This window comes from Myxine glutinosa, chromosome 10, assembly GCF_964187855.1.
Source record: "Myxine glutinosa chromosome 10, kmMyxGlut1.1, whole genome shotgun sequence".
Lineage (NCBI taxonomy): Eukaryota > Metazoa > Chordata > Myxini > Myxiniformes > Myxinidae > Myxine > Myxine glutinosa.
The window spans coordinates 135,893,102-135,909,906 of record NC_136270.1 but is presented as its reverse complement, the minus strand read 5'-3'; the positions used below and the strand labels follow the sequence as shown (position 1 = coordinate 135,909,906).

At 46.8% G+C, this 16,805-nt stretch overlaps 1 protein-coding gene across 8 annotated transcripts in view; it reads left to right on the top strand.

Annotated features, from left to right (window-relative positions):
• The window catches only part of RNF216 (ring finger protein 216), a 155,612-nt gene that overhangs the window by 116,872 nt on the left and 21,935 nt on the right, over positions 1-16,805 (top strand). For all 8 annotated transcript variants that reach the window (XR_013624829.1, XM_078786163.1, XM_068098412.2 and 5 more), the window contains 2 exons: positions 9,884-10,032; positions 12,403-12,481. Coding sequence is in view for 7 of the 8 variants with exons in the window: in XM_078786163.1 (XP_078642289.1) it covers positions 9,884-10,032; positions 12,403-12,481 (228 nt within the window). In the remaining variant the exon portion in view is untranslated. The remainder of the gene's footprint in view (positions 1-9,883; positions 10,033-12,402; positions 12,482-16,805) is intronic.

Below are 16,805 nucleotides of genomic sequence, written 5' to 3'. Positions count from 1 at the left end.
TGGCCCATGGCCAATGTGAAACGAACGACCGTGTCCTTTCCTCGAGCTGGGGTGCCTCGTCGGGCACCTCGCCGGCATCCGGCGTCGACGAACCGATCGACGTGTGCATGTGTGCATGTGCACATGTGCATGGATTTGCAAATGCCTGCCTGTATGTCGTCGTTTCTGCGTATATCGCATCGTCCAAAAAAAAGAAGCATGCAACTTCGGCCGCTCAAGGAAAGACCGGGTACGCCTACGACTCGGAGGCGAGCGTCGATCCCCGGGGCGGCCGGGTTCACGGAACCCTGAGCTCGTTCGTTCGTCACAGACGACACGACACGACCACCGGTGAAACTGCTCGGACACGTTGGGTAATGCACGCCGTGGTGAAGCGGGCCGCGGAGCCACTCAGCACACAAGCCCGCTCACGGTCGACACGTCCGTGCCGGTCACCACGTTCGAGGAGAAGACCCGACCGATAGAAAACAATGGAGGGACTCCCGACGGGGAGCGGCAAAGATTCAGGGCGAAGCCGCAGCCTCCTCCAGTTATTTATTCTAGTTTTACGGTGTTTGTCTTCATTTTAAGGCATTTTAAAGACATTACGCCTGGTTTACGTCAAAAACCGAGTTACGTCACGGCTTATGGAATCGATTAATGACGTAGGCCGGGGTATTGCTGTACTTGGTCCAGACATATGCAAGCACGTGCTCTTTATACATGCAGTTCTTGGATGCGACACAACATCTCGCCTCCATGGAATAGGAAAGGGAGCGTCTCTCAAGCGATTCAAAGCAAGCAGCGCATTCCGTGACCAGGCCAAGGTGTTTGACACCCCTTTTGCTTCCAAGCAAGATGTCGCTGATGCAGGAGCAAAAGCATTGGTGATCCTCTACAATGGAAAACCCACTGACACCTTGGACTTCCTCCGTCATCAGCGCTTCTGTGAGAAGGTGGCTTCAAGCTCATCTCCCGTTCAACCACAGATGTTGCCACCAACAGCAGGAGCAGAAATGTACCACAGCCTGCGTGTGTACCTGCAAGTTCAAGAATGGAAGGGATCGGCAGATGGACTTCGTCGGACTGAGTGGGGGTGTCAGGAGTGCGACGAGGGGCTTGTGCCATTCCAGACAGCCCGAGCTCCTGCTCCTGAAAACCTGCTGCAGGTGATCAGGTGCAACTGTCAGGCTGACTGCAGCACCCTGAGATGCACATGCAAGAAAAATAACATTGAGTGTACTCTAGCTTGTGGAAACTGCAGGGGATCTGGCTGCATGAACTCGCTACAGATGCCATGTGATGATGATGATGATGATGATGATGACGATGTCAAGTTCTGAATTTCTTTATAAACTTGAATTCTTCATTGATTTAAATCCTCTTCACCAAACATTAAGCATGGTATATATTAATAAGTCATTTGAACAACCATGCAAGAACACTGATTTGTGGCCAAAAAAATCCGTTTTTGGTCCGGTTAAGCATTGATGATTTTCATAATTCCCCCCCCCCAGACGATTCCTTAAGACTTTTTTCATGTGATAGAAGACATATCCAGGAATCAAAATTCGTTGAGTTTGTTTTTGTTGCAATTTGTGTGAGGTTGCACAGCTATTTTTCGTAAAATGCTTGTACTACAAAATCTAATAATTTTGTCCATGTCATACACCCAATCTCTCCACCATATTTCGTCCGAATCCGTCCACAGCCCTCTGATATATCATGCTCTAATTTTTTTTTTTTGGCATATATCGTAATGGTGAAGACTCACTTAAAAATTGTCAGATCCGGATCTTCACCAAAATCTAATCATTTTGTCCATGTCATACACCCAATCTCTCCACCATATTTCGTCCGAATCTGTCCACAGCTTTTTGATAGATCGTGCTCTAATTTTTTTTTTGGCGTATATCGTAATGGTGAAGACTCACTTAAAAATTGTCAGATCCGGATCTTCACCAAAATCTAATCATTTTGTCCATGTCATACACCCAATCTCTCCACCATATTTCGTCCGAATCTGTCCACAGCTTTTTGATAGATCGTGCTCTAATTTTTTTTTTGGCGTATATCGTAATGGTGAAGACTCACTTAAAAATTGTCAGATCCGGATCTTCACCAAAATCTAATCATTTTGTCCATGTCATACACCCAATCTCACCACCACATTTTGTCCAAATCTGTCCACAACTTTTTAAGATATCCTGTTCACAAACAAACAAAGACAGAGTGTGGTGAAAACATAACCTCCATGCACCTTTGGTGGCGGAGATTATTAAACCTCAGGATAAGTCGTGCATTGCGTATGTAATATGGACCAATTTATCAGCCATTTTGTGTGAGCTCAAACATTGTGGCACAGCTTGGTGTGAACGTTACTTCCACATCTTCAGACCTCATGGCATATGTACATTGTTCTTCATCTGTGGTTTTAACAAGTGAATTCAATTTCAAATGTAAGATGAGCTGTGTGCCATCTTTAATGTCGTTATCTTTGTTAGTTCTGTACATAATACCTTCTGATACGTATTTGAGAACAGAAAGGAGAAGCATTTTGGAGACGTTTAACTCTTCTGTTGCATTTGCAGTGGTTGGTTGTGCATGTCACAGGTCTACATGCCGTGTGCGTCTGAAACGTAGATAAATTTGAATAATCCTTCAACTACAAGTTCCTCATGATTGCTTGCAAAATCGAAGATTTTTCAAGTATGTTGGTCAGTTGTGTTTGTTGTTCTGTCTGTCTGTTTGTCTGTCATTAAATCAAATCAATCAAGACTTACAGACAGACTTAAAAACGGAACTCGTTCGTAACCCGGGGACTGCCTGTATATCTATATATATAAAAGAAAGTTTTTGTTTGTTACTTGCAAAATCGAAGATTTTTCAAGTACAGGGTGTGACGATTATCCCAGCCCAAGTACAGGGCTGGGAGGTGTGACGATTTTCAGAAAACTCATACACAGTTATTTTTAGTCTAATTTCAATTTTTATTTTTTTTGAAGACTACATATATAATGCCATTTAATACACTGTAACAAAGACATTTAAAAAATGTAATTCATGGTTGAATTGGGTATAACAATGCAAGTGGGGGGTCTAGCGCATGCGTGATGGCTGTTGGTTACTCGTTGTTAGGCGCCATTTCAGTAGCCATGGAGCTGTGGACGATTGAACATCGCGTCTTTGTTGTTGAGACGTTTATTCAAACGGGTAGTTCGGTGGTGCTTACGCAGCGCAGATTTCGTACTCACTTCAATGTTGGTCGACGTGGTGCCGTTCCGTCTCGAAACACAATATTGAAGTGGATAAAAAAAACTTCAGGAGAACTGGATCTGTGAGGCCGGGAGCAGCTCGGGTAGGTGATCGAACCGTTAGGACCCCGGAAAACATCGAAAGGGTTCGACAAGCTGTGGAGGCCAGCCCTCGTCGGTCAGCGGTACGGCACGCTCGCGCTCTACGGATGTCAGACAGATCAGTTTGTCGAATTTTGCAGTTGGACCTTCATTATCACGCGTACAAAATCATGGTGGTTCAAGAACTGCAGCAGAATGATTTCGTACGGCGGTTTACGTTCGCAGAAAGAATGCTGGAACTGCTGAGGGATGACACTGTTCTCATCATGAGTGATGAGGCGCATTTTCACTTGTCGGGAAGTGTAAACAAGCAAAATACCCGATATTGGTCAGCAACAAATCCACGAGAACTCCATCAAAGACCCCTGCACTGCGAGCGAGTCACTGTGTGGGACGGAATAGTCCGATTCGGCATAATTGGGCCTTATTTTTTCAAGGAAGGCGGACGCACTGTGACAGTCAAACTCACAACGTTATGTTACGATGTTGCGCGAGTTCTTACTGCCTGAATTGAGACGACGTCGCATTGACCTCCCTACAGTTTGGTTTCAGCCAGATGGGGCTACTTGCCATACCTCAAGAGAATCAATGGCCTTATTAAGAGAACATTTTCCAGGGCACCTCATTTCAATCCGTGGGGATGTGGAGTGGCCCCCTCGATCGCGCGATCTTTCACCCTGTGACTATTTTTTATGGGGTTACCTGAAATCTAAGGTTTACATTGAAAAACCACGCACTCTTGAGACCCTTTCAGATGCCATCACCAGAGAAATTCGAGCTATTCCACTTGCCATGGTTGAAAGGTCTATGGACAACTTTTCCGCGCGTCTGCAAGAATGCTTGGACAAGAACGGCCGTCATTTAGATGATGTCATTTTTCAAACATGAATTACATTTTTAAAATGCCTTTGTTACAGTGTATTACATGGCATTATATATGTAGTCTTTAAAAAAAATAAAAATTGAAATTCGACTAAAAATAACTGTGTACAAGTTTTCTGAAAATCGTCACACCTCCCTGTATATTGGTCGGTTGCGTTTGTGGTTCCGTCTGTTTGTTTGTCTGTCACCGGCCTGCAGGTCACAATTCTAAACCAATTGTCACGAAACTTCACGAAGTTGTAGAGGTCGTCACAATTGAGAAGCTATTGATTTTGAGGTCAAAGGTAATCTGGAGATCAAGGGTCATCTGGAGGTCAAATCTCTAAAATCGCCATTTTAAATCGGATTGACTGGAAAATAGAACAGCATTTGCATATCGAGTCACTAAATAGGCAAACCAACTATTTTTGACGTCAAAGGTCAACTCCAGGTCAAATTTCCAAAATCAATTTTCATCTGAAAATTCATCAATTTTCATTCGATTGACTTGAAAATGTAACAGCATTTGTATAGCGCCTCACTGAATTGGGAAACCAACTATTTTTGAGGTCAAAAGGTCAAAGGGCAACTCAAGGTGAAACTTCTAAAATCATCAATTTTCATTTGAAAAATCATCACTTTTCATCCTATTAACCCGAGCTTTGATCGAGATCGTAAATTTTAATCTGGATGAAATGGGTGGATTTTGCAAGTATCGTGGTCTGTATGACGTCTTCTTGTTTTATTACTTGTTTTGAGTCACGCCAATAGTCTCTTCTAATTGATCCTTGAATACAATTTGAAAACGGATTGATTGACATTTTTGTTGCGTTGTTTTTTTCTTCTCGATGTTCAAAGTTGTGCATGATGTATTGAGTTCTTTAACTGGAATTCAATGTTCGTTTTGTTGATGGGCCTTGTGTGGTGGTGGGAGGGGATAATATGCATTTGTCAAAGATGTACAAGCCTGGTGTTGGCTTAGCGGTTAGGGTGCCGGCTTGGGATCTTAGGATCCTGGGTTCGAATCGCGGTCGATCGTTAAATTAACACCAGGGGGGGTTGACTCAGCCTGTCATCCTTCCGAGGTCGGCAAATGGAGTACCAGCTTGCTGGGATGAATGATACAGGTGTGTAGCCCCGGTTTAGAATAGGTACACCGTATCCCTGCGCATCGTAAGAGGCGACTAAGGGTTTTTTTTTTTTTTTTTTTTTTTTTTTTTTGTATACAATATCGAGGCTCGTGAAAGAGCGAACATTAATCACACAGAAAGACAAACCGACACATAAAACATATAACATAGGGAGCGGTAGACAAGATGGGGAGAGAGGGGGAAGGACACAAACACAACATTTGAGAGCAGGGACCGAGAGACATGGAGACATCGAGAGATCTGAGAGAGGGCGAGGGCTTTGGGGGGGGGGGGGGGGGCGTGGGAAGGGGGCAGTGGGAGAGGTATAAAACATATGGACACTGCCAGGACTTCCAGGAAAGAAGTTGGAATTTCAAACAAGGTGGATCTGGGGTGAATTAGCGGGGGTAGAAAAGATCAAGGTTTTGGATGGGGGAAGATAAGAGATGGTGGTGAACAGCTGTTTTAAAGACCTGGAGGGAGGAGTGGGATTGAAGGGAGTGAGGGAGTTTGTTCCAGAGGCGGGAGAAAAGAGGAATGAAAGAGTGAAGGTGAGCGGAGAGCCGAGATTTCGGCAGTTTAACCATCAGAGGGTTGCTGGCAGATCTTGTGCGACCTGTAGGAATATTTGGGGGACAGAGCACAGAGAGAGCTGGGGGTGCAAGGCCGGAGAGGAGTCGGTAGAAGACAGAAAGACCACCTACCTGCCTGCGGTGAGTGAGTGAAAGGCCCTCAGAGATAGCTTCATCGCGGGAGATTCCAATAATTCTGAAAGCTTTGGTTTCAACAGCGTGAAGCCGAGCTAGGTGTGAGGCAGGAGCACCGGCCCATAGGGGAGAACAGTATTCCATTGAGCTGCGGATGAAAGCCTTGTATGTGGTGAGGAGCTCAGGTGTGCCGAGGAAGGACTTCGCACGACGGAGGATGCCCAGTCGGCGACTGGCTTTGGAGGCCAGCTTGGAAATGTGGTTTTTCCCAAGAAAGATCATGGCAGATAGTGAGACCCAAAATCTTGAGCGACAGAACTTCTTGGAGAGGATTGTTGAGAAAGTAGATGGGAGGGTTGTCCAGTCGATCTTTTCGGAGAGACATAGTAAGAGTGTGAGATTTGTCAGGATTGAAAGACATGTTCCACTTGTTTGACCAGTCTGTGATTTTGTCCAGGTCTTCAGAGAGTGAGGAGGCAGCAGACTGCCGATCTGAGGGAAGAGGAATGGAGCGGCAGAGAGTGGAGTCATCAGCAAAGAGATAGAGAGGATTTTCGAGAGAGTCAGAGAGATCATTGATGAAGACCAGAAAAAGCACGGGGCCCAGAACACTGCCTTGGGGAACTCCAGCCTGAACAGGAAGAGGAGATGAGAGAAACCCATTCAGGGCCACACGTTGACGACGACTAGAGAGGAAGTCTGCCAGCCATGCGTGGAGATTTCCATGGATACCAAAGGAGGAGAGTTTGGTGAGCAGAGCGGGGTGCCAGACCGTGTCGAAGGCACGTGATATGTCGAGGGAGACAGCTCTAATTTCCTGTTTGGCATTGAGGACCTCCATCCATTGTTGAGACAGCAGAAGCAGCATGTCCAGAGTAGAGTGACCTGGTCTGAAACCAAATTGATGATCAGAGATCAAGCCATTGGAGAAGAGGAAAGATTTCATATCAGAAGCAATGATGGATTCCATGACTTTGCTGATAATTGGGAGAAGGCTGATTGGTCTGTAGTTGCTAGGATCTGTTTTTGCACCTTTTTTGTGCAAAGCGGTGATGTTGGCTGATTTCCAAGCAGATGGCAGTTGACCTTGAGCAAAAGAGAGGGTGAAGAGAACAGCGAGAGGGTGAGATAGAGCAGCAGAGCAGGATTTTAGGACCCGTGGGCTGATGCCGTCGGGTCCAGTTGCAGAATCAGAGTCGAGGGTTGACAGAAACTTTTCCACCTTGTCAGGAGGAAAGGACACGGAGTCCAGGAGCAGCAGGGTACGACTGGGTATGGTGGGTACAGAGAGGGATGGGTTTGGGACACAAGATTTAGAGGCAAACACAGAGTTGAGGCATTCAGCTTTTTCACGTGCGGAGTCAGCTGTATAGCCGTTTGAGGTAAGGGAGGGGATGGAGGGGGAACAAACACCAGAAACGGATTTGACCAGACGCCACCAGGATTTGGAAGAGGGAGACAGATAAGAGAGTTCGGTCTTGAGAACGGAGAGATATTGTTTCCTGGCTCTCCTGAGGGTGGACACACACTTGTTTCGGGCTTTGTGAAAGGAAATGAGATTTCCTTCCGTTGGATTTGCTTTCCAGGAGACGAAGGCAAGTTGTTTCTGGGCAACAGCCTCACCACAAGATTCCGTGTACCATGGACGGGAGGAAGGGTATGACAACTGAAGACGAGATGGGATAAATCTGTGCATGAGAGAGAGCAATTTACTTTGGAAGAATTCCCAGGATGAGTTGATGTCAGAGGTGGTAGAGATGGGAGACCAGTCCAGATGATTGATGGCTGCTTGAAGACCGTGCCAGTTGGCCTGAGTGAAATGCCAGACTCGTCGACGCTGAGCAGGCTCCCTGAGGATGGTCAGAGAGATGTCCACTTTAACAAGGACATGATCAGATGATCCGATCGGAGCAGAAGAAGAGCAGCAGACATTTTCAGGGAAGTTAGTCATAACCAAGTCCAGAAGAGAAGATGTTCCGTTGACTGAGATCCGGGTCGGGAAATTGACAGATTGTGTCAGTCCCAGTGAGTCGCAGAAGTCCTTTGCTGAGGAGCCATGGCTGGTGAGAGAGGTACCCACACCCAGCCAACTGGCATGATGACAGTTGAAATCACCACATATGAGGAAGAGAGAGTTGGGATGAGTAGATAGAAGTTGGTCCATATCATCAGACAGCGAGATGTAGATGGAGTCATCACTGTTTGGTGGACGGTACAACACACATATGAACAAGAGGTGGGAGCTAAGGGGAAGCCGTAGCCAGAGGTATTCCTGGGGGTGAGGTGGAGAGAGTGCAGTGCAGGGCGAGTGAGGAAGAGAGTTTTTGATAAAGATAGCAACCCCGCCTCCAGGACGAGGCTCAGGTCTATCATACCGGAGGAGGGAGTAGCCCGGGAGAGATACTATGGAATCAGAGACATCATAAAGGAGGAAAGTTTCTGTTAAGCAGATCACGTCTGGTTTGACAGAAGCAACCTGTATGGAGAGATCAGTTAAGTTTGAACGAAGGCCCCGGATGTTTGAGGTCCATACCGTTAATGAAGAGGAAGGGGGAGCATCAGATACAGAACAGGGGGGAGGAGGGGTAGGGTAAGATGTGGAAGAGGTGGAAGAGGTAGGGAGAGCTGTTGAAGGTGTGTCAGAGATTTCAGAATAGCTCGGAGAAAGGGAAGGATGGGGCGGACAAAAGGTTTGATGGTGATTGGGTGAGCCACAATGAGGTGTTATTTGAGGAGGGGGAAGAGCGAGGCAGAAGGTTGGGGGAGATGGAGGTGAGAGTTTGAAGGGGGAAGAAGCGGGGAGGACGCTTTGAGGAGGGGGAGTGAGCGGGGGGAAATCGAGAAGCAATGAGGGTGGGGAGATTTGAAGGGGAGGGGTGAGGGGGGAGTTTGGGAGGGAAGGGACAAGGGGAGGGATTTGAAAGGGATGGGATATGGGGGAGATTTGGAGGGGAGGGGTGAGGCAGGAGTCTAGGAGGGGAGGGGCGAGGGGGCGTCTTGGCGGGGAGGGGTGAGGGAGTAGTTTAGGAGGGAGGGGGCAAGGGGGGAGATTTGAAAGGGATGGGTGATGGGGAAGATTTGGAGGGGAGGGGTGATGGGTAAGATTTGGAGGGGAGGGGTTATGGGGAAGATTTGGAGGGGAGGGGTGAGATTGGATTTTTGAAAGTGTACGATTTATGGGAAACGAACATTTATTGCAAAATGAGTTTCTTGTGACCGAGTTAAAAATACGTTTTTAATACGTTGGCGCAAAAATAAAAATACGTTGGCGCCAGGAAGGGCATCCGGCCATAAAAACATTGCCTCAAAAAGGGAACCATGATTGTCATGGGGCCCGCAAGGCTAACCCCTGCTCTAGCGGGGAAAAATGGCCTTAAAACGATCATTCATTCATTCATTTGTACAAGGGATAGAGAGGGAAATGGAGAGGAGACAAAAAGTAAGATCATGATTTGCTGTGAAAATTGTGCTGGGATCAAAACGATGGTGTGACATGGCTTTGGGATGACACAGGTAATAACTTCCTGCACCCTGGTTTTTTGTTACTTGTGAAAATCGAAGATTTTCTATTGGTATATTGGTTGGTCGCGCATGTTATTCTGTCTGATTCATTGTCTTTATGTCGATCGCCTGCTCACCTGCTGGTCACAATTTTAAACCGATCTTCACGAAACTTATTCAAATGGTGGAGTCGGTCAAAAGGAAGCTATTGATTTTGATTTTAAAGCTATTGATGCAATTCCATTGCGTGCTATTGATTTTGAGGTCAAATGGTCACCATAGGCCAAAGGTCAACAACTTTGTCAAATTTCGTGTGTGTGTGTGTGGTGTGGTGTGGTTGTGTGTGTAGGCAGGACTTCAGTGCATGGAAGCCAAGTGCCTTGCCAGCTTTCCTCATGCACAGCTAGAAGCAGTCTTACCAGCCAAAGTCTTCCAAAAATACAATGAACGTGAAGTCGAGGAATCGATCTCAGTTTTCTTCAACAATAATCTTGACAGGTTGGTTGAGTTGCACCACTGACCCCTTTCCCTCTATCAACACTTTCCATTGCGAGTTGAGCTTGCCTTTGTTTTTCTCAAGAAATACCTTTCCTTGTTTTGCATGTTCGGATTTTTTTGGTGAAGGATGGATGACACTAAGAGAAATAACTCTACTCCATGCTAAGCCATTTTGGGGGGTGCAATGGTGCCTCATTTATTTCTCTGTGTTCTGCATATGTGAGCACTCGTGTTTAACCCCTACCAGCTGTAACAATCAGCTGATCGGCTTTGGAAGCCTGCTTTGGCGATGCCAGCCCCTCCTCGACCAGCCAAGGGAATCGGTCCATGGAGGCATTTCTGGAAAGCTGTTCCATGAAGAATTATATCCAATGAAATGTCCACTGAATTGCTAACTGTGAACCTATGTTCCACACCAGCACCTGATGTCAGGGTGAGACCCCTATTAATAGTGGGTCGTTGTCATCCTCAGCGAGTCATACTGGAGCAAATGATTGAGCCATGTTCACACAGACTTCTCAGAGAGAAGGATAATCATTGATGATCCCAGACAGTTTAACTCCTCCAAAGTGTGCTCGTGTTAACTTGCATTCACACAGAACTTGGCTGTAGAATGTGCTTATTTACTCTGGATGAATAATTTTGTGTGGATGCGCCTCAAAGCTCGTGGATGAGATTGTGCATGCATCATATGAAGGACATCTTTCGATATACCAATATATGAGTGTTACTTTTACATGAATTACATTGCAGTTCTTTCAGAAAGTATTCAGACCCCTTGACTTTTTCACATTTTGTTGTGTTACAGCCTGAATTTAAAATGCATTAAATTTAAAAAATGTTTTTACTGATATATACATAATACCCCATAATGACAAAATTAAAACTTGTTTTTGGAGAGTTTTACAAATTTATTGAAAATGAAATACAGAAATATCTAATTTACATAAGTATTCAACCCCTGAGTCCATAGAAGTGACTTGGGCAGCGATTACAGCTTTGAATCTTCTTGAGTATGTCTGTATCAGCTTTGCACCTCTGGATTTGGGGAGTTTCTCCCATTCTTCCTTGCAGATTTGCTCAAGCTCTGTCAAGTTGGATGGGGAGCTTCGGTGAACAGCAATCGAGTCTTTCCACAGATTCTCAATGGGATTCAAGTCTGGGCTTTGGCTGGGCCTCTCAAGGACTTTCGACTTTCTTGTTCTGAAGCAACCAGTGTTGCTTTGGCTGTATCCTTGGGGTCATTGTCCTGTTGGAACATAAATCTTCACCGCAGTCGAAGGTCTTTTGCACTATGAAGCAGGTTCTCCTCAAGGATTTACCTGTATTTGGCTCCATTCATTGTTTCCTCTAACCTTAGAAGTCTCCCAGTCTCCCAGTCTCTGCCGCTGAAAAGCACCCCCATAGCATGATGCTGCCACCACCAACTCGAGGAAGTGTCTGAGTGTTCCATATTCTTTCCATTTCCTAATGATGGAGCTCACTGTGCTCTTGGGAACTTTCAGCACTCTAGAAATTGTTTTATACCCTCCCTCAGAACCTTCCCATCTACTTTCTCAACAATCCTCTCGAAGAGGTTCTGTCACTTAAGCTTTTGGGTCTCACTGTCTGCCATGATCTTTCCTGGGAAAACCACATTTCCAAGCAGGCCTCCAAATCCAGTCACCGACTGGGCATCCTCAGATCTATGCCTCCTCACAATTCTATGTTCTATGGACAGTTCCTTGAACTTGATGGTAGAGTTTCTGTACTGCACTAGTTTCTGCACAATGCAGTTTTATGCACATGCACTATCAACTGTGGGACCTTGTATAGAAAGATGTTTCTTTCTAAATGATGTCCAATCAATTTATTGGCCACAGGTGGACTAATCAAGTTGTAGAGACGTCTCAAGGATGTTCAAAGGAAATTGGATGCACCTGAGCTAATCGACTCGAAACATTTCAGCTTTTCATTTTGAATCAATTTGTAAAAATGAAAAAAAAAAAAAAGTTAATTCCACTTTGACATCATGGGTGTGTAGATCATCATGATCATCATGACTTTGACATCATCATACACTTTGACATCATCATGTGTAGATCAGTGAAAAAAAAATCTCAATTTAATCCATTTTAAATTCAAGCTGCAACACAACAAAAAGTGAAAAAAAAGTCCAGGAGTGTGAATAGTTTCTGAACGCACTGTACCTTGGTAGAATACACTGTACCTTGGTAGAATACGGATAAAGCAACACGATACTTGGGCAGTTTTTTTTTTTTGATAGTTTGATGGTGCAATTTGGCCATTTTTGTGATGTCATGCAGAATGTTCTATTTTCAACCATCCCACTCTTGATGGACTTAAACACATTCTCTAACTGCGTTGCAGGTGTCCGTATTGTGATTTTGCAGCGTTTGTGGATGATGACGTCACCTTTTTTTCCTGCCCTAATCCCAAGTGCCTAAAGGTGAGTCGACGTCACCTTGCCAAGCCACAGAGCAAGGGTGTGTTTTGTTGATTTTGTTTGGAAATGTACGATAATACAAGGATGCTCAAAATTTGAGCTGTATTTTGTTTGTGCGTAATCAAATAACTGACCAAATACAGCATTTGAGCCACCAGAAGGAATCCGAACAGGTAAAGATGCAGTCATCAGGAGGAACTCGAATAGGAAAAGATGGAGCCACCAGAAAGGAATCCGAACAGGTATAGATGGAGTCGTCAGGAGAGACCTGAATAGGGTAAAGATGGAGTCAACAGGAGAACTGGAATGGGTAAAGATGGAGTCAACAGGAGAGACCTGACTAGGGTAAAGATGGAGTCATCAGGAGAACTGGAATGGGTAAAGATGGAGTCAGGAGCAAATCGAAAAGGTAAATATGGAGTCTTCAGGAGCAACTGGAATGGGTAAAGATGGAGTCAACAGGAGAGACCTGACTAGGGTAAAGATGGAGTCATCAGGAAAACTGGAATGGGTAAAGATGAAGTCTTCAGGAGCAAATGGAAAAGGTAAAGATGGAGTCTTCAGGAGCAACTGGAAAAGGTAAAGCTGGAGTCTTTTTTTTTATATATATTTTTTTGTGTACAAGATCGAGGCTCGTGAAAGAGCTAACATTAATTGCACAAAAAGTCAAACCGACACATAAAACAAAATAAGGGGAGCGGTTGACAAGATGGGGAGAGAGGGGGAAGGACACAAACACAACATTTGAGAGCAGGGACATTGAGAGAACTGTGGGAGGGAGAGGTCTTGGGGGGGAGGTGGGAGAGGTATAAAACATATGGACACTGCATGGACTTCCAGGAAAGAAGTTGGAATTTCAAAAAAAGTGTGTCTGGGGTGAATTAGCGGGGGTAGAAAAGATAAAGGTTTTGGATGGGGGAAGATAAGAGATGGTGGTGAACAGCTGTTTTAAAGACCTGGAGGGAGGAGTGGGATTGAAGGGAGTGGGGGAGTTTGTTCCAGAGGTGGGAGAAAAGGGGAATGAAAGAGTGAAGGTGAGAAAGGTCTTCAGGAGCAACTTGGAATGGTAAATGAAGATCGAGTCATCAGGAGGAACCTGAAAAGGATTCAGGTTTTGGCTGTTACCCCTCTACCCTCAAACCCACCCAGGCACAGCCAGGTGAACCTTCCAAAATGTATTTGAAATATTCACCTCTCCCTATACATCGAAAAGGGAAGATGAAAGAAAGAAATTAAGAGTAACTCCACAACGCGCCGAAACGCACCACAACGCACCACAACGCACCACAACGCACCACAACGCTCCACAACGCTCCACAACACTCCACGTCAAAACTTCACCGAAAAAATATCAACCTTCAGTAACGAACCTTGTATTTCTATTCCCACACTATACTGGTATTGCTTTTTGACGCCACATTCTCCAACCAGGAGAACACCACATTCTCCACCCACATTCTCCAAACAGGTACCTTTCCTATTTTGGGCACTTGTTTTCGTGTTCTTGTAGTGGAAAATCAATCAAGTCCACAACTTTGTCCCGTAGGTAGGTTTAATGACAACCTGATCTCTGGCAACATCCTGTAGAATACAATCATGCAATATATATATCAGGATCATGGCATCATATAGAAAGGATCAATAATATTAGTCAATGCAAGCAAGCCTAGACTATCTGCATATGCGCACCATCCGAGTCCACATGTCATAGATTAAATGTCGCAGGAGTGGCCCGGTGCCGCAGACGTCTGAGTTCTTATAGACACCCCTCAATGGTTCAAGCGAGCATCACACCTGGGTTCAATTTGGATACATTTTCATTACATTCTCCCCGCCGTTAGAACTACACTGCCGCTAGGCAGGAATCAAGCATGCGACAGCATTAGTAGAGTAGCGATGTCAGTCCATGTCAGTCGGTCCATCTGTAGCGGTCAGGGCGGCGAATTGCCCTGCCAGCACGGGTCCGGAAACTACTGGGTACTACATCCTCAAGCCCGGAGTCCCCTGCATCGGAGTAGCCGCTGGAGGCAGGCGTCGGAGGGGCACCACAGTGCCTTCAGGCAGGGGTGTATCTGGCGACAGGAGGGATGGCAGATGCTCCATAGGCGGAGCCCCGGGAGAGTCCATAGATTCGTAAATCAGTTCGTCGATGTCCCCGTAAGGGTCGATGGCCCCGCAAGGGGCGAGATGGCGTACGGAGACAGTAGACTCGCGTCCATCTGCCATCATCACGCGAGCATGCTCGGGATTAGCCTGGAGTACCTGCACCTTATCCACTAGGGGATCGTACTTGCTCGTGCGAACTGCGCCTTTGAGGTAGGCCGGCCCCGGCTCAGCGAGCCAACTAGGTAAAGATTGGATACTACCCGAGCTCCTTGGGTGGTGAAACAGCCGTTCGTGAGGAGTCTGGTTGGTGGCCGTACATAGTAAAGCCCTAATTGAGTTCAGCGCCGCAGGTAATGACCAAGCCCATTTATCTAGGCCCCGGCCGAGGGACCTGAGGCTTAGCGTGACGGCCCTCCATATAATCCCATTGAAGCGTTCAACCTGTCCATTCGCCTGTGGTCTATACGGGGTGGTATAGCTAGAAGCGACATTATTCTGGAGCAAGAAGCTCCTCACTTCCTGGGACAGGAACACCGCACCTCGATCTGTATGCACGTAGGCCGGATACCCAAACATAGAAAACAAGTTCTGCAGGCACCGTATAACTGTGGCGGCCGTCATATCTGCGCATGTGAAAGCAAAAGGGAATCGCCAGTACTCATCAACGATAGTGAGCAGATAACGAGAGTTACTCGACACCGGCAGCGGCCCTTTGAAATCCATCGCCAATCGCTCCCACGGTCTAGTAGCCCTGACCAGCGTCCCCATGGGAGGGTTGTAAAAACGTGGTTTGAGTTCCGCACATACAGCACAGTCGCGACAGACCCGGCGAACGTCCTCAACCGAGTATGGCAGATTACGACCGCACAAAATGAGCAAAACGCGCCACCCCAGGCTGACACATAGTGTCGTGCAAAGCGCGCAGACCCTCCAAAGATATGAGACCCGCACACGTAGCCGGCCGCGATAAGGCGTCGGCAACCGGGTTATCCCTCCCCGGGCGATATTTGATGGTGTAGCAGAAGTCAGCGAGTTCGATACGCCAGCGAGTGATTTTCTCATTCTTAATGTGTTGAGCATGTAAGGTGTTGTACATAAACGCAACGCTCTGTTGGTCCGTGATGATTTGGAAGCATCGTCCGAGCAAGTACGGACGCCAACGCCGAATCGACTCGACGATCGCGTACGCTTCCTTTTCGACTCGACGATCGCGTACGCTTCCTTTTCGACAGACGAATGCCTCCGCTCAGCGGAGGTGAGAGTCCGCGAAAAGAAAGCCACAGGCCCCCCCCCCCCCCCCCCCCCCGGGAGAGAGTCGCTGCTATCGCATGATCCGAGGCATCACTTTCCAAAACGAAAGATTTGTTCTCGTCAATCGTCGCCACAGCGGCGCCAGCGATGTCGGACTTAAGGCCCCGAAAAGCAGCCATGGCGGCAGGGCTCATGGGGAACGCTTCGCAGGCCATAAGTGGGCGGAGTTTCGTGGAGAAATTTTGCACCCACTTAGAATAATTGGCGAACAGCCCGAGAGCACGCTTCAGCGAAGCTCGATCGCAGGGCGGGGCCATATCGAGCAAGGGTCGCAGACGCTCCTTATCTGGAGCAACAGAGCCATGGGTCACGGTGTACCCCAGAAGATCTATCGTGCGCACGGAGTAATGACACTTAGCCTCATTCATGGTTAGGCGATACCTTTGCGCGACCTCGAGGAAGCGCTTCAGATTTGCATCATGATGCCCCTGGTCATACCCGCAAACCGTAAGATTGTCCAGATATACAAAGACGTCGGTCAAGTTCTCCTTAGCGATGAGGTCTATAGCCCTCTGAAAAAAAGAGACCCCGTTCGTGACCCCAAAAGGTAGTCGGGTGAACTGGTATAACCTTTGACCCGATTCAAACGCGGTATAGATGCTGTCGGCCCCCTGAGATGGGGATTTGATGATACGTACTACGCAGATCGAGAGTGCTATAGACCGAGTACTGGGCCACCTGTCGAACCAGGGCGTCCATCCCCGGTAGGGGGTAGGCGTCCAGCTGTGTAAATCGATTAATCGTCTGCGAATAGTCGATTACCATGCATTTGCGATGCGCTTCACTTCGTACCACCAAGACCTGGGCCCGCCACGGCGACCGGCTAGGTTCTATGATACTTTCCTTTAAGAGCTGGGCCGTTTCTTCCGCAATGAATTGCGCGTCAGCTCGTGAGTAACGCCGCGATTTT